Genomic DNA, 18,325 nt, shown 5'->3' with positions numbered 1-18,325 from the left:
CAGGCCCTGCCACATGTGGGCCTCACTACACACGTCGGGCACACACTCCTCCACTACATTTGAATTTGCTTTGCTTGGCTGTATGTGTGTATACATACATATTTCTTCTTATATATAATATATATTTCTTCATATATATGTATATATTTGATACAAACCAGATATGTACAGGATAAATTAGAGATAACAGGGCTGCTGTTTTCTAGGCAGCTAGGTGGTGCACTGGATCAAGCACTAGGCCTGTACTTAGGAAGACATGAGTTCAACTCATTTCTAGCTGAATGACCTTGTGCAAGTCACTAGATCTCTGTCTGTCTCTGTTTCCTCAACCATAAGATAAAGATGGTAATGGCTTCCTCTCAGATCCTCTTGTGAGGATCAAATGAGACAATGTTTGTAAAGCATTTAGCAAAGCGCCTTGCACATAGTAGGTGCTTAATAAATACTTGTTCCCTTCAAATCCCTCTTCCCTGTACCCCCACTAATTTTTCTTCCGTAGTTCTATTAACAAAAATTAGTATACATCTCTTGCTTATAATTGGTAAGGTATGGTTCCAGTTTTGTTATAGTGTGATACTGGCATGAATGTATTCAAGTCTTCAGTCTTTGTAATAGCTTCACTGTCCTTGACACCATGATGGTCACCATGGCAGTTTCAAGTTGGGCCTATCTATAACTACTAATCCATTTTTAAAGTTTTTCCATCAAAACGTGTAACTTCACTAAATTTTATTTCCTTTTTTTCAAAAGAATCTTTTTAAAAAAAAACCAAAAACTTAACTATGTACAAGATAGGAAATCTTTGTTTTTAATTCATGGTATAGAAAGAATTTAATATTACTGCAACCGTTTAAAAGTTGTTTTTAGTTCTTTTGGTTATTATGGCTTTTCTGAATGAAGTTTATGCTACCATCCTGTTCAAAGTACCATAATAATGTCTAAAAGTAAATTATATCAGACGTTTCTAAAACAAAATTATAGATTTGATTCTTAGGAATACACTTGCATGAAGCCAACAGGGGCACTAACCCAAACAGTGGTATTATCAGAGACTGATTCATTAATATTTCAGGGTTATTTTTATTAATATTATTGTTGTTCAGCCGTTCAGCTGTGTCCAACTCCTCATGACCCCATAGACCATATCACACCAGACCTTCCTATCTTCCACTGTCTCCCAAAGTCTGCCCAAACTCATGTTTAATTTTTAATATTAGAAAACAATTAATTTTTCTCATCTTATTCAATGGAGTTCAGATAAAAATGGTCCTGGGACAGGTAGCCATCCTAATTTTTAAAAAAATTCATATTCTATGACTAACATGAAAATTAGCCATCCTAATTTTTAAAAAAATTCATGTTCTATGACTAACATGAAAAATTAATAGGAATGTATATGTAGAGTCTATATCAGATTGCAGGCTGTCTTGGAGAAGGAAGGGGGAGGGAGAGAAAATTTAAAACTTATGGAAGTGAATGTTTAAAACTAAAAATAAATAAATTAACTAATACAAAAAATCATGTTCTGTAGCAAGTTGCACATGTGAAAAAAAAACCCTGCTTTTTGTACTTCAATATAAGTGTTAGGTTGTCAGCTCATCTTCTGTAGGCTCACTACAAGCATCCTAGGTTCAACTCTAATAGCAAACAGGGAGACAAAGTTGATCTATATCCCATCTTGTTTCCATGTGATTTTTATTCTTCCTGTGTTCTGAAAGCTTTTTAATTCTATATAGCTTGGAAAGTATGAGTTTTTTGCCTGGCAACATCTGTTTAAAATGTTCTTAAGTTGTATGGACTAATGTCATGTCTGAGTGGGTGTAAATAGCAGTCCTGTCTGTGATAATGGTCTGGTCCTAGTACAGTATATTGGTTCATTTTGAGATTTGTATTTATAGTATGGGGATTTGCCATCTGTCTGTGCACGAAACATAAAAAGATTTGATGCATATTTTTTTGCTACTAGGTCATGTCTTCCTGGGTATTTATTGTTGTTCTTCCATCATTTCAGTTTTGTCTAACTCTACGTTGGGAAAACCCATTTCGCGTTTTCTTGGCAAAGATACTGGAGCAGTTTGCCATTTCCTTCTCCAGCTCATTTTACAGGTGAGGAAACTGAGGCAAACAGGGTGAAGTGACTTGCCCAGAGTCACACAGCTAGTATGAGGCCAGATTTGAACTCACAAAGATAAGTCTTTCTGACTTCAGCTTGAACACTCTATTCACTGTGTCACCTAGCTGCTCTTTCCTAAGTATTTGGGAGATGATAAATTTTTGTAGCATATGCAAATTTCTTAGTTTCTATATTTCCTTGAATAATCTACATTCATCCCACCAAGGCCGGGCTCCTTAATGATAAGCATTCTATCTTTTCTGGTGGCAATGACCAGGTCTTGATTTGTCATAAAACCCTCTGTTTCCACAAACAAATCTGTGAGATTCAGACATTGTTTAGGGTCTCTTTGTTCACACATTGTTGGTTGAATCCATGCAGATGTCGACCATAGAAGGCCTTTTGATTACAATCATATTGTAGCTGTTTTCCAGGCTCCAACTGGAGGTAAACCACTTTTGGCTACATTTGATAAATTCAAGAGTATGAAACTGTTACCTGCCTTTTCTCTAGCTTGATGAAATGAAAACTGGTTATTCCAGGGGAATTTCTATAAGTTTGTTGTTGATTTTTTTTTACTAGTTTATCATGTGCTCCGAAAATGACTATCAATTCTCTCCCTTCTTTTTGCCCCCCCCAAAAATGGCTATCATAAGGTGATTAAGGTTTTATTGTTGTGGTTATCATCTTGTTCTTACCTGTTTGGATAGGGTTCAGATAGAAGTAGTCTGAGGACAAGTTGTTATCCTGATATTAGTATGCTCTATTGAATGTTCTACAGACTTTCACAGGTAGATAAAAGAACTGCTTGGGATTTTGTTTGTTTCTTTGATTGATTTTGCATTGCAAATGAATAAGAGTATTGGAATATAAGCTCACCTTATATTGTTGTCCATAGCCAATAGCAACTTTCCTTCTCCTGTTTCTTTTACTTTAAAACTTTTCTTTCTGTTAGTCCTTAAGAGATGCTCTCAGGGTAAGGTTTTCCTTTGGTGAAAGAGGAATTTTGGTCCATCTAAAAAACTGTTCTCTATTCAAAATTATCTTAATTTAAGACTGCAGATTGGATGTGAAACTGAACCCCACAGCTCCTCTCCTCCTCCACATGTAAATTTACTTTATATGGAAATATAATTAAAGTAGGAGAATACAATGTCTATTAGTCTTCTTAGAAGTCTAGTTTTAAAAATTAACATCAACAGTGTTTCCCATCACCATGACACGTGTATATCTTTGTTAACTTTAGAGGAAAATTATTTTTTGGCAAGATTGAACATTTTAAAGCAAATGATAAGAATTTTCTCCTGTTTCCTACAAAGTTTTAGCAGAATGTATGAATAGTGGAATTGTCCGGTTTCTATTTAAGATTCAACGAATATTTATTAAGCCCAGGTACTGTGCATAAAGCAATATTAGGAGCTGGAAAATATTAAGCTTAGTTAAGTCAGAGTACTATTCTCAAGGATACAGCGTAATAAAGAGATAAGACACCAACTCAGATAGACACAGTATGCAGTATCATGTGATATGGGAATTAGAGAGTTACAAAACAAAGTGCTATGTGAGATTGGGGGGGGCGGGGCGGGGAGGAGATATTGTTACTCCGAGTTCAATAGTTAAAGAGGAAGAGAATTCCAGTGAACAGCCTGAGCAAAAGCATAGAGGTATGAGAATGTGGTGTGTCTTAGGATACATGGTTTAACTTGGTTGGACCAGAGACTGCTTAGATAGGAGTGATATATGGTATCTGGAAAAGTACATTGGCACCAGTTTATGAAGGGGTTGAACTTTACATGGCAGGTGTAGGAAGCCATTGAAGATTTTTTGAGCAGTAATGTGACCAGAACTCTGTATAAAAAGATATTCTAGCAATAGAATGAATGGTGAGTTGGAAGGGTGAGGGAATAGAAGCAGGAAGATTTGTAGTAAGACTATGACTTAGTAGGTGAACTTAACTAAGACCATAGTGCCTCTATTGACTTGCTCTGAGCTATAATAAATTTTCCAAATTATTTGTAATATTCACAAACATCTTTGTGAAGGTTAATTAAATGAGTTAAACTTTTTTTAACATTAAATGCTTGGATTGGAAATTCCTATAGCATTTTTTATTCTCAAAAAGGATCTCTAATTTATTATATATCTAATATTTTAATTTCCCCCAATTACATGTTAAAGCGATTTTTAAACACTTGGTTTTTTTAAAGTTTTGAATTCCAAATTCCATTCCTCCTTGCCTCCCTTTCCTCCTCCCTCCCTGAGATGGCATGCAATCAGATATAAGTTATGCATATGCAATCATGTAAAACATTTTCATATTAGTCATTTTGTACAAGAAGACTTGAAAAAAAAAGATGGAATGAAAGTGAAAAAATAACATGCTTCAGTCTGTATTCAGACAATCTCAGTTCTTTCTCTGGAGGTGGATAGTATGCTTTATTATTAGTTCTTTGGGATTGTCTTGGCTCATGGTATTGCTGAAAATAGCTAAGTCATTCACAGCGGTTCATCGTACAATATTGCTGTTACTGTGTATAACATTCTCCTGGTTCTGCTCACTTCACTCTGCATCAGTTTATATATGTCTTTCCAGGTTTTTGTGAAATCATCGTTTGACATTTCTTATAGCACAATAATGTTCCATCACAATCATATGCCACAGATTGTTTAGCCATTCCCCAACTGATGGGTTTCCATTTTGATTTCCAGTTCTTAACCACCACAAAAAGAGCTGCTATAAATATTTTTGTACAAATACACCCTTTCCTCTTTTTTATGTCTTTGGGATATAGACCTAGCCGTGGTATTGTGTAGCATTATATTTTTTCTTTTTTTTTGAAGGGGAAAGGGCAGGGCAATTCGGGTCAAGTGACTTGCCCAAGGTCACACAGCTAGTACATGTGTCAAGTGTTTGAGGCCGAATTTGAACTCAGGTCCTCCTAACTCCAGGGCCAGTGCTCTACTAGTACCTAGCTGCCCCATAGCATTATTTTTTAAAGTGGCACTGTATAGTGGAAAGAGTACTAGATTTGTCAAAAGATCTCAAGTTTCAGGTTCAGTTCTACAATTTACGACCTGTATAACTCTGGGTAAATCAAAAGTTCCTTTCTTTGTTTTATTTTTAAAGTGTTGTGGATTTGTTTTTTTTGTTTGTTTTTGTTACTTAACAGAAATATATTTTCTCTCCCTCATACCATCCTCTCGAGGAAAAGAAAGAAAAATAAATTTCTTGTTAAAAAAAGACATAGCTAAGGAAAACCAATGCTTTCATTGACCATATTCAAAAAGTATGTCTCATTCTACACCTTGAATCCATCAGCTCTCTGTCAAGAGGTGAGCAGCACGCTCCATCATTGGTTTCCTGGAATCATGGATGGTAACTTCATTGACCATAGTTCTTGCAGTCTTCAAAGTTTTGTCTTCATAATGCTGTTGTTAGTGTATAAATTGTTCTCTTGGTTCTATTTATTTCATTCCTCATCAGTTTATAAAAGTCTTCAAAATTATTCATTTTTTGTAATACTGATGTTACAATATAAATTGCTCTTCTCATTCTGTTTACATCACTCTGCATCAATTCATATAAGTCTTTCCATATCTCTTTGAAATAATCTCTTTCCTCATTTATTATAGGATAATAGTATTCTATCATATTCATATATCATAATTTGTTCAGCCATTCCCCAATTGTTGGATATTCCCTTAGTCTGCAGTTTTTCACATGACAAAAGAGTTACTACAAATATTTTTGTGCATATAGGACCTTTTCCTCTTTATTTGATCTCTTTTGGGTGTAGACCTAGCAGGGGTAGGGTAAGATCAAAGGGCATGCACTGTTTAGTAATTTTTTCGGTACAATTCTTAACTGCTCTCCAGAATGGCTGGACTAGTTTACTGGTCCACCAAAAGCGTATAAATTTTCCTATTTTCCCACAGCCCCTCTAAATTTGTTGTTTGTATTTTTTATCATCTTTGCCAATCTGATGGATGTGTAGTAGAACCTCAGAATTTCTTTAATTTTCATTTCTCTAATTATTAGTGATTTAGAGCATTTTTTTCACGTGACCTCGGTTTCATTTCTTCAGAATTGTCTATTTATATCTTTAGGTCCCTTATCAATTGGGGAATGACTCTTATTCTTATAAGTTTAAATCTATTCCTTATATTCCTTGGGGATGATCAGAGAAATTTACTGAAAAGATTTTTCCCAGTTAATTGTTTCCCTTTAAATCTCCATACCTTTATGAGTTTTTTGTGCAAAACTTCTTTATCTTATATGGTCAAAATTATCCATTTTATCTTATACAATCTGCCCTATTGCCTCTTTGGTCATGAACTTTTCTTATATATATATGATAAAATTTTTTCCACGTTTCTCTAATTTGTTTATGATGTGACTTTTTATAACAAGGTCATATATACGTTTGGAGCTTAACTTTGTGTTTCAACAATCCAGCTAGGAGCTGCTGTGGGGGGTATAAAATCAATAACAACCAGCTCACAGAACCGTGTAAAAGCCCAGGTTCTTTTGAGCTGCTTTACTAAGGAAAGCAACGTTGAGGGGTTAACAAGCTTATTTTAATCCAGCATACAAATACCATTCACTTAGTTCAGGGGAGAAAGCTATCACCCTGAACTTCAGAGCAAATACAAACAAATTGCAAACATCAACAGACAGGCCAAATATAATTCAAAGTCACCAACATCTAAGTTCAGCCCGGGAGCTCATAACAAGGGCTGGCCCAGAGTCGTGTATGCCACCACTGCTGTGGGTCCGAACTCCCAAAAAAGAAAAAGCCAACCCCTGGTTTTATATCTTTTTCAGGATCAAGTATGAGTCACACATGCGACTCACCCATGTGACCTAAAATCATCACAAAGAGGCGACTTAAACCCACGTGGTCTAAAAGCCTCTGATGTCACAAACATGTCACTCAAACCCATGTAAACTAGGCTTTCCCTTGAGGCAAGGAGGTCATCAAGGACTCCTAATTTAATCAAGGAAATAAAGGCCAAATTCTTCAAGGGCACTTGGTTGAACTAAGTGCTAAGAGCCCATTTTGACTGCCAACACACTTGGTATAAGGTGTGAGAAGCTGATATAAATCTAACTTTTTACATACTGCTATCCAACTCTCCCAGAATTTTGTTTCAAATAGCAAATCCTTATCCCAGTAGCTGGGGTCTTTGTGTTTCTTGAACACTAAGCTGCTAGATTAATTTGTTTGCTTCTTATGTTGTGTAGCTCATATGTTCCACTGATCATTGAAATAGATCATTTGATAAAAGATAATGACAACAATGAGCCAACATACCAAAATTTTGGAGATGTAGCCAAAGCAGTCCCTAAGGGACTGCCTAAACATTTTCATTAACAAAAGAGAATAAACAGATTAATGAATTGGTACCATGACTAAAAAAGCTAGCAAACCAACAAATTAATAAGCCTCAATTAAACACTAAATCAGAAATCCTAAAAATCAAGGAATAGATTAAGAGAATTGAAAACATAAAACAGAAAAGCAAAAACAAAAACAAGGTGCAGATTTTTAAAGAATAAAATAAAATAGATAAACCATTAGCTAATTTTATTTTAAAAGATAAAAGAAGAAAACCGAATTACCAGTCCTAAAATGAAAAAGCAGAATTCACAACAATGAGGAAAAAATGAAAGATTTTTTAAACTGTTTGCCAGACTACATAATAATAAAACTGACAACTTAGATGAAATGAATATTTGTAAAAATGTCTAAGTTTATAAAACAAGATACAGAGAATTTAAACAACATGATCTTAGGGGAAGAAATTGAACAAGCCATAAATGGACTTCCAAAGAAAAAAACCCAGGACAAGATGTTTTCACAAGTGAATTCTATCACACATTCAGAGAAAAATTAATTTCAGTATTACATAAACTGTTTGCAAAAAATAGCAAAAGAAGAGATCCTAACAAATTCCTTTTTATGATACAGATATGGTCTTGATAGATAAGCCAGAGAGAGTCAAAACAGAAAAAACAAAACTATAAACCAATGTCCCTAATGAGCATACATGCAAACATTTTAAATAAAAATATTAGCCAAGATGCTAAAACAACATAAAAAATTATGCACTATGATCTGATTGGATTTTTACCAGGAATACAAGAATGGTTTAATATTAGGAAAACTATACACAACCATATTAATAGCAAAAACAACAAAAATCATATGATTGTATCAATAAATGTAGAAAAAGCTTTTGACAAAATACAACACCCATTTCTGTTTTAAAAAACATTAGAAAAGTTAGGAATAATTGGACCTTTCCTTAAAATGATAAATAATATGTACCTTAAATTAAGTTAGCATTATACATAGCAGGAATGAACTAGAATCCTTTCCAGTGACATCAAAGATGAAACAAGGATGTTGATTGTCACAACTTCTATTTGACAGCGCTAGAAATGCTAGTTATGGCAGTAAGACAAGAAAAAGAAGTTATAGGGCTAAACATATATAAAGAAGAAACAAAATGGCCACTTTTGCAGTGATATGATTGCATACCTAAAGAACCCTAAGAGTTGACTAAAAAATAATTGAAACAATAACTTCAGCAAACTTGTGCGATATAAATAAATGCACAAAAAAAGTCATCATCATTTCTATATAATATCAAAAAAACCCAGCAGGAAGAGACAAATTCCATTTAAAATGAGTGCAGAATACATAAAATGCTTGCGCATCTACCTACCAAGAGACATATAAGAACTATACACATACAACTATAAACCATTCTTTACAGAATAAGACCTAAGTAATTGGAAAAAATATTAATTGCTCATGGGTAGAACAAATCAATAAAATGATACTACCTGAATTATTTACTTATTCAATGCCACATCAGTCAAACTACTAAATATTTACTTTATAGAACTAGAAAAAATTATAATGAAATAGATTTGGAGGCAAAAAAAGTCAAAAAAAGTGAGAACAAAGGGGACCTACCAGAACCAGATCCCAAACTATGCCATAAAGTAGAAATTCTTAAAATAATTTAATACTGGTTAAAAAATATAATTCCTTTCCATATAGGATGAGGGACTCAGTCTAGACAATTTCTGAGGCTCCTTTTCATCTTAGTTCTTATGATCCTCTGATACTAGCACCATCACCCTCACAGAGGTGTTGTAAGGAAAGTACTTTATAAACTTTAAAGGACCATACAAAATGCATGCTATTGCTATTTTTACCTTTCCTTTCCCACACTTAAATGGTATTTTATCTAAAGAATTAGCCATTTCAGTATGGTAGACTTTAATCCAGCTTTGAGTTTTCACACAGACTCTCAGACCTCCTCAAAAACTGTTAAAGAGTTTCTTCTTTGTCCTTTTCTTTTTAACAAGTGAATTCTATAATATAGATGTGTGTGTGTGTGTGTGTGTGTGTGTGTGTGTGTGTACACTCTGTTACAATAGTTAGCTCATTTTAAGGCTGGGGAGTAATAGGAACTTTGTTTCCTTTTCTTTGGTTTTATTTAGGAAGCTTATTTTAGATGAAAAGTCTTGAGTTCAGTCATAATTGCTCTGGGCCCTAGTTAGGAAAAATTTGTAACACTGAGACAGTGGCTGGGTTCTTTGCCTAACCTTACATTTACAGCTACTTCTAGTCTGACTCTTTGTGGTCCCATTTGGGGTTTTCTTGGCAAAGATACTGGAGTGGTTTGCCATTTCTTTCTCTAGCTCATTTTACAGATGAGGAAACTGAGGCCAACAGGGTAAAGTGACTTGCCCAGGTTCACACAGCTAATAAGTACCTGAGGCCAGACTTGAACTCAGGAAGAGGAGTCTTTTTGACTCCAGGTCTGACTCTCTATCCACTGAACTAAAGTTGGAGCAAAATTCAGTTTACTAGAATCTTTTGGGTAATGACAAAATAGATTATGTTATAGTGTCTATGGAGAGACAGTATTGGGAGCGGAAGTTGAGGGAAGAGCTGACCTTTGCTTGTGACTTCGCTTCCCATGCAGTCTTCTTTTATGGTGCAACTGAGTCTTCTCTCTGTTCCATGCTTGCTCCAACCTCTAAAATCCAGACCTTCAAAATTATTTGTTTCCTAATTCTGAGATAGCTTATCCTTTTTATATAAAGTATTCAGAGCATGACCCAGTCTCTCATGGCTTTCTCTAATTAAGAGAGATATACAGGCCCTGTTTATAACTCACTTTTGATTGTTTGATTTGATAATTAAAAAAAAAACCAACTATTTGTAACTTGTCATGGCACGGTATTAAATGGAGTGCTTTCAACCCCTCTCTTACCAATACAGATAAGTGTGTTGCTGCAAAGAGTTGGTGAGTGTTTTCAATTTCCTACCACTTCAGCTAGAAACATATTAATGTCTATTGGTATGGACCAAGCTACACAGGTTCCAATATGACTGGTGATGGACTTATGGTGGTCGTCCCAGGACCCTAGCTAAATTCAGAGGAGGTTGGTTGTCTTTAGGATGATGACATTTTCTGTCACAGCAATGCCCCAGGAAGACCTGGGTTTGATGTCCAGCTTTGCAATTTATCACATAAGTGACCTTCAGTTCTCTGGATCTCAGTTTACTTATCTATAAAATTGGGATGTTGTACTAGATGACTTCTAAGTAAATCTGTTATCCTATCATCTACGGTCATAATAACAACCAACCGAGGGCTCACATTTCTGTAGTGTTGTAATGTTTACAAACGTGACATCTATCATCTTATTTAGCATTCCCAACACCTCTGTGATGTAACCGCTATTATCCCAAGTATTGTCATCTCATTTTAGAGATGAGCAAACTAGGACTTGCCCATAGTGACAGAGCTAGTAAATGTCTGAAGTGGCATTTGAATCCAGGTGTTCCTGACTCAAAATCCAGTGTTCTATAAAGGGCTTGCAATCTGTACTGTTAGAGAAAGATTTTTGTCCATTCAACAAAATTACAGATTCTGGAGGTAGCACAAGCCTTGGGGTAAGTTCTTGCAGGTTTCATACATAATCCTCTTTTTCTGTTCTAGTATGTATATGAAAATGCTCATTCGCTGCTTAAATTCAAAATAATTTTAAAGAGAGTTTTTATATCTCTCATATATCCACTTGGAGGTCATCTTCTTCTAAGACATGAACTGTAGGTACCTCCTGACGGAGAGGTGATTTTTTTTTTTTAATAAATGGCCAGCTCGGGAATTTATTTTGCTTGACTAAGCTTAGTTCTTACGAAGGTTTTGTTTTTCACTTTTTCCCCCGCAGTGGGGAGAGGGAGATGGAAGCTAAAGGGATCTCTGTCAATTGGGGAAAGACCGAACCAATAACGGTCATTGTAATTACATAATTTAAAGTTATCGTCCTGTAAGAAATGAAGAGATCGTTTCAGACACCTCAGAAGAAGCAGCCTGAAGCGAGCATTATCAGAACGATTTATAGCACGGTATAATGCCGATAGCATTGTGCTGTTGTTTAAAAAATAAAAAATAAAAGGAATAATTCTGAAAGACCTAAAGAACTCAGTGGTGCAATGAGCAAGCACGAGGCCAGACGACTTATAATAAAGAACGCTGCCCACTTCATGACGGAGACTAACATGCAGAAGGAGAAACACATTTTAGGACGTGGCCAACGTGGGGATGCGTTTTGCATGACCACGCTTGTCTGATACTGTGGTTCTGCAGTTTCTTTTTTTTTTTCTTTTTTCAGTGAGTATGGAGGTGGAAGGGAGAAAAAAATTTTTTTAATAACTTTTTTTTCAATTAGCAGGCGTTTTCTTGATAACTAAAAAAACCTCTAAAAATAAAGCAAATTTAATTCAAAATAACGAGTAAGCACGTAATAAAATTAAACAAAAACAGGAAGTCAAATAAATGCTTATTTAAAAATAAAACGATCTTTAAGAAAGCTATTGCGGAGCTTCAGAGTTGGGGCACACCTGCGACTACTCCACGGGGCAGAAGACCAGCCCGCAGGCGGTGCCCGGGAGAGCGCGCGTAAACCTGTCCCGGGCGGGGCGGGGCGGGGCTGGGGGGGGGGGGGGCGCTGCCTGGGAGCGGCGCGCACCTGGCTGGCACCACACGCCTAGCGCACGGCGCACGGCGCGGCCGCTAGGTGGGGACGGAACCGTCCGCCGGGAGTCCGGCGTGAGCCGAGAGGAAGGGGTGGGGGCGGAGCCGGCGCCCGGCGCGCGAGGCCCGCCGGGAAGGGACGCCATGTTGGCGTTGGCGGCGGCGGCGGCGGCGCTGTATGGTCATAAATAGGGCCGGCCCCGCGGGCTCCGGTCGAGCTACTACTGGGTTGGATGTTTCGGCCGCAGTGAGTGAGTGAGCGAGCGAGAGCGAGCGAGCGAACCTAGGAAAACCGAGGGAACGAACGGAGGAGGAAGGAGGAGCGAAAGGGGTCGCTGAGGGGAAGAGAGAAGGACCCTTGCCAGAGGTGGAAGCGCAGGAAGCGATGAAAGAAATGTCAGCGTGAGTGCTGGCCTGGCTGGGGCCGGCGGGCGGGGGCGGCAGTTGGGAGGTGTCCACTTTGCGTCGCGCCCCCCCCCCCAACCCTCGCAACCCCCCCACCTGGGCCTCCCGCCGGGTTCACCTCACACCCCCCCCCCGGGGGCTGCGGCTCTGGCTCTCTGGTTCCGTCTGCCCCCACCCCCCCACCCGCGACGTGTCCCCCAGCTGATGATGCTGAGCGCCTGGTGGGGGGTGGGGGGTGGGGGTGGCGGGAGATTGTCAGGCACACCCTGTGGCTCCGGAGCCTGTCCGAGGTCGTCTACGCCGCCTGCTCCTCCATCCCCACCTCCCGTCCTTCCAGACCCTGACTCGCTTCATCCGGCATCCAGCCTGTCTTCCTGTTCCGTGCGCCGGGCAGCTTCTGCTCAGCTGGTGTTCTCGGCCCCCTCCACACACACACCCCACCCCACCCCACCCCTTCCCCATAGCCGTTTAGTAAGGGCTCTCAGTTTGCTGGCTCAGTGCAGTGGGAGGCATTGCCTCAGTTTCACTACTGAGAGAGATGATCTCCTCTTTAACCTCCTCTGCATCCTAAAGTCTCAGTGTTAAGTCAAAACCACTTAGGAATTTTGTTCTTGGGGAAGATTGTTGCCTAGTTTTAATTTCTTAAAACTATTTTGTTATTACACCATGTTTTTTATTATACTGTCATAACTATTTGTTATACTGTCTTGTAATACCATATTATAATAACTATCTTATGACGTATATAACTTAAAACTATTTTATATGTATGCATATATATAAAAAATTATTTTCCGCTAATTGTTGAAATCGAAGAGAAAAGAAAATAAATCCTTTTAGACTGGAGGCAGAACTGTGTTCCTGCTGCTGGAATAGTGGTTCAGATGGGAAGATTTCATTGGTATAGGTGAAGAAAATCTACTGATTCAGAGCCCTGCTTACTCTGACACTTCAGTTTTAAGGGAATTGCCTAGGGCTTTGGGAAAGTTCGGTGACTTGCCTGGGGTTACTAGTATGAATCTGAGGGGAGACTTGAACCCTCTCCTTTTGGAACAGAAGGCTGGCCTTCTTCTTTCTCTCTTTTCCTCTCAAATATCTAGCAACAAAATGATTGCTAGTGGGAATCTGTAGTCGTTGCTTTTGGTTATTGTCAGGAAACTAAGTAACTTCCCTTTTGTCCTTAGGATTAAGGATCAATAAGTATTTTAAGAAGAAGGATGTTAAGTTACCCTTTGACCCCAGTGCATTATTCCTCCTCCTCTTTACATGAGAACCTTTGGCTAGGAAGCTTCTAATAACCTTTTTGTAGCTATAGGCCTAATGGATAAATATCGATGTCTTTATCACCTGATTGAATTCTTGTTTCTGTGTGTTTCTCATTGTTGATATCTTTCAGACTAGACATCCTTGAACCTTTTATCAGTTTATATTGAGTAGTGTCAAGCAAAGCACCATATGCATTAGGACATTTCAATCAGCACATTTGGGAATTTTGCAAATGGCCTGATGGACCCAACCCAAATGAAGAGAATTTGGATTAGCTCTGTTAGAATTAAAGGAAAACAAATTACTGTCTTCCTCCCTACACCGTGCCCCCCACCTCCATAAACATATCTGTTACCCTACTCCCCCCCCATTCTACAGCTTTGCCTCCTTTTCAAAAGCCTAAATATTTCACAAGTTCCTGCTAATTTTTAGCTGTTTGTTTCTCTCTAGTAAAATAATTTGATTTTTCTATTAATATTTGACTCCTTTCAGAGTGAGTTGATAGTGTTTCTTGTTTTGAATGATTTTAAATCACCTTTTATTTGTTGTTGTTATTCCGTCATTTTTCAGACAAGTCCAACTGTGACCCCGTTTGGGGTTTTCTTGACAAAGATTCTCCAGCTCATTTTATAGATGAGGAACTGAGGTAAACAGGATTAAATAGACTTGCCAAAGATATACAGCTAGTGTCTGAGGCTGGATTTGAACCCAGGTCTTCCTGACACCTGGCCTGGCACTCTATTCGCTGTGCCATCTAGTAGCCCCAAACCCAATACAGGTTTATTGATAATTGCTATAAATAATACAAATTCTTTCCTGAAAGCCCAAGACAACTCTTTCCTCCTTAGTCTAGTCCCACATCCCCCGAGGTTTTTTTCCAGTAAGAGAATGTTTCCTTCTACCAAGACTGGCAAGAAGGGAATATAGGAAAAACCCCTGGAGATACTTCCTGGTCCTCTATAGAATTCCTACAGGCTACTGTATCATAGTGGTTTTCACTCACCACTACGGCAATTAAAGTCAAGGAACACCTAGGTAGCAATCCAGCCTTCTACATTTAGTAGATGTCGGCAAGTGACTGCATCTCTCAGTCTCAGTTTCATCATCTGTAAAACGGGGATAACAACATCTCTGGTGCTTAAAGGCTTAGAAGACTCAGTTGAGAATGTATGTAAAGTTAGTATAGTGTTTTGAATTCCATTGACCTTACAAATGATGGCACATTTAAAATAAAGAATATCTTTAAAATAAGTATAACCTGTTTACATTGCTGAATAGTTCACAAATAGACTTTTCCTAAACTGAAGAGTTGCTAATTGTGTTGAAGGAGAATACAGTATTCTTATATCTACTGAGCAGTGTTATCTGGGCAGTAGGAGTTTAGACATTCATATGTGTATGAGCTCTGAAAATTGTAGTTATTCATCCACTCATTCCCCCCCCCCCCAAAAAAAAGCACTCAGATACTCTCCTTTTCTCTATCAAAGCATTTTATTAACCTTTTTTAAAAAGTAAATTAATACAGGGATTAGCAACACCTGCACTTATGAATTTCAGACAAATTGGATTTTTACTCCTTTAAGTTGTGATGACAGTGGCATTGCCTTAAAACTTTATTTAGGGCCCCACCTTTGAGCACTGATTGTATAGGTAGGACAGTTTTCCTTAATGCTAATACACAGGAAAGTCATACTCTTCATGACTTTCTCTTCAAAAGCTAGAGACCAGAAAAAAATCACAAATGCCTTTTATGACCAAAAGTAAAATATCACCCTGGTGTAATGTATGTTAGTGCCTTTAGTGAGTCCTTAAAGAGAAATTAAAATGTGATAGATCCACTGAACCAATGTCTCATGATGGTTTTTGCCTTTTCCCTTTATTTTTTTTTTCTTAAGCAGAAGTGCTGTGCTGGAGACCCAGCGTCAAAAGCATTATGGAATCACATCTCCAATTAGTCTGGCATCTCCCAAAGAAATAGATCATATTTATACACAGAAGTTAATTGAAGCCATGAAACCATTTGGTGTATTTGAAGATGAAGAGGAATTAAATCACAGGTGTGTCATTCATTTAATTGGAGTACCTTCCATGTGCAAGGTTCTGTGATAGGTGCTATAAGACAGGTGTCCAACATGCAGCCTACAAGACTCTCCTCAGTATGGTCTGAACCAGATTAAAATGTAATTGGGAAATATTTAACAAGATGAATAAAAATACAATAAAACAGGTAATATTACATTTTTAAACTGTCAGTATGTGTCCTGAAAGGTTCCTCATGTACAGATAAGTGGCACCTGTTCCTATTTGAGTTTGACACTAGTACTATAAGATATACAAAGATGAATATCTCTGACTTCAAGGAACTTAAAATCTAGACTAAAGATTAAAATTTATATGAATAACTATAGTATGAGATAGTATCAAGTAGCATATAAGGGATATACACAGAATGCTCTTAAAAGAAAGGTTGTCATTGGCATTTGGAATGGCATTTGTGCTAGACCTTGAAAAGTTTGTTATGGACAGATGAAACTGAGCTGGGGAAAGGCATTCTAGGCATGTGAGGGTTATGAGCAAAATTAGAAGTGATATTTGGACTATTCATTGTTCCCAGGTTTGGTTGAGATATATATATATATATATATATATATATATATAGGGTACATGAAAGAGATGAATGGGACATAAGGTTAGAAAAGTAGGGTGGGACTATTTGTAATCATTTTCTTTTGTGATAGAGGCATTATCCTTTATAGAAAAGTCACTTACCCTCTCTGTAGTCAGTTATCGTCATCTTTAAAGTACTACCTTCCTAACAAGGTTGTTGGGAGGAAAGTGGTCTGTAAATTTTAAAATGGTATATGAATGTGAACTGCTATTATTTTATAAGGCCATCCTTTGTAGTACTACTACTTCTTATACAGATGTGCATACATGAGTAGAATCTTGTCCCCTAAATATTCATGATACACAAAAAGTTGGAAATAACATGGGCCTTAGCTGGCACAGTGGATAGACTACCTGGCCTGGAGTCAGGAAGACCCAAGTTCAAATTCAACCTCAGGCACTAGGTAGCTGTGTGACCATGAGCAAGTTACTTAACCCTGTTTGCCTCAGGTTTTTTCAACTATAAAATAGGGATGATAACAGCGCCTACCTCCCAGGATTGTTGTGAGGATCAAATAAGATAATAATTGTAAAGTGCATAACACAGTGTCTGGCACATGGTAAACACTAGAAATATGTTAGCTGTATAGTACAGTTATCGGTCCTGTCCACTGAAACCAGCATTTCAAGGGATACCATTCTAGTTAAATTAGGGACATGTTTTTTGTTTTCCCCCAAACTGAAAGCTATTCTTTTTATTGTAGGCTTGTTGTTCTTGGTAAACTGAATAATCTGGTAAAAGAATGGATTTCAGAACTCAGTGAAAGTAAGGTAAGAGTCTTAAAATAATAGGCTACTCTTTATGTCAAAAGGATGTATTTAAGGAACAAAGACAAGACTAGATTAAAATACTTGGCAAAATCCTCAGGTATCTGGAACTCTCAAGGAGTCATTTTGGATAGTCCTGTTATCTAAGTAATCTATATAGGTGAGGGTTTATTTGCCTTTTTAAATTTAAATATAATTTCTTTTTGAGGATAAAAAATTTTGGTTGGAAATCCTTTAAACATTTTTCACATTCCTTTGGCTTCTGTCTCCTTAAATAGCATGGACTGTATAATGATGCCTTGCGATTAAGAAAAAAAATTATGGTGGATGCCACTCATTATACTGTGAATACAGTAGCATCCTCAAGGTCTATTGAGGTAGTTGGACCATTCACCCCCATACTAAATAGCTCCATATTGCCCTGTTTTGAGGTCTCAGGTATACTTTTTATGATATTTATGGCTCTCTCCCATTAGCACATCTTGCTTGCCTTTGATGTCAGCATGGCTTACCTGTGGCAGTTTTTCTCCTTATTTGCTTCTTCTAAGCTGTTGTGAGATTGGAAGCAAACTAGCTAAGCATGTTAGAACTCTGTGTAGAATAAGAGTGGAAAACTGAGTGAATGTTTCTCAGTTTGTTTCAGCATGTCTTAAGTACCTATTTGAAAGGCCCCATTCCATGATGGGGATGCAAAGATGAAAAACAATGTAATCTCTGTCTCTATGGAATTTATGATCTAAACATTGCAGCTAAAATACTAAAGAGAATGTGATGAGGACAAAGGAAATCAAATAAAATGGTCTTTAATCCATGAAGAAAAAAGAATACTCAGTTGGGAGGCTCAGGGAAGGCTTCATGGAGAATATAGTATTTGAAATAGATTTTAGAAGAAGAAAACATTTAGAACAGGTAGTGATGAAGAGGGAATGTTTACCAGTTGTGGGAGACTAATAAGTCTGGAAAAGTAGGTGAGAGCAAAATTAGTCCCTGAATGTTTTTGAGCATTAGAGTGAGATGGCCAGATTTGTTCATTAGGAA

The 18,325-nt window shown here is 37.5% G+C and overlaps 1 protein-coding gene across 2 annotated transcripts in view; it reads left to right on the top strand.

Moving 5' to 3' along the window:
- Positions 1-12,336: 12,336 nt before the first annotated feature.
- Positions 12,337-18,325, top strand: part of PAPOLG (poly(A) polymerase gamma) — a 45,700-nt gene continuing 39,711 nt past the window's right edge. For both annotated transcript variants that reach the window (XM_036751532.1, XM_036751533.1), the window contains exons 1-3: positions 12,337-12,583; positions 15,751-15,909; positions 17,224-17,290. In XM_036751532.1, coding sequence (XP_036607427.1) covers positions 12,567-12,583; positions 15,751-15,909; positions 17,224-17,290 — 243 coding nt within the window. In that variant the 5' untranslated portion in view covers positions 12,337-12,566. The remainder of the gene's footprint in view (positions 12,584-15,750; positions 15,910-17,223; positions 17,291-18,325) is intronic.

The sequence above is a fragment of the Trichosurus vulpecula genome, chromosome 3 (assembly GCF_011100635.1).
Source record: "Trichosurus vulpecula isolate mTriVul1 chromosome 3, mTriVul1.pri, whole genome shotgun sequence".
NCBI classification, from domain to species: Eukaryota; Metazoa; Chordata; class Mammalia; order Diprotodontia; family Phalangeridae; genus Trichosurus; species Trichosurus vulpecula.
This window is presented reverse-complemented; position numbering and strand designations above follow the sequence as displayed.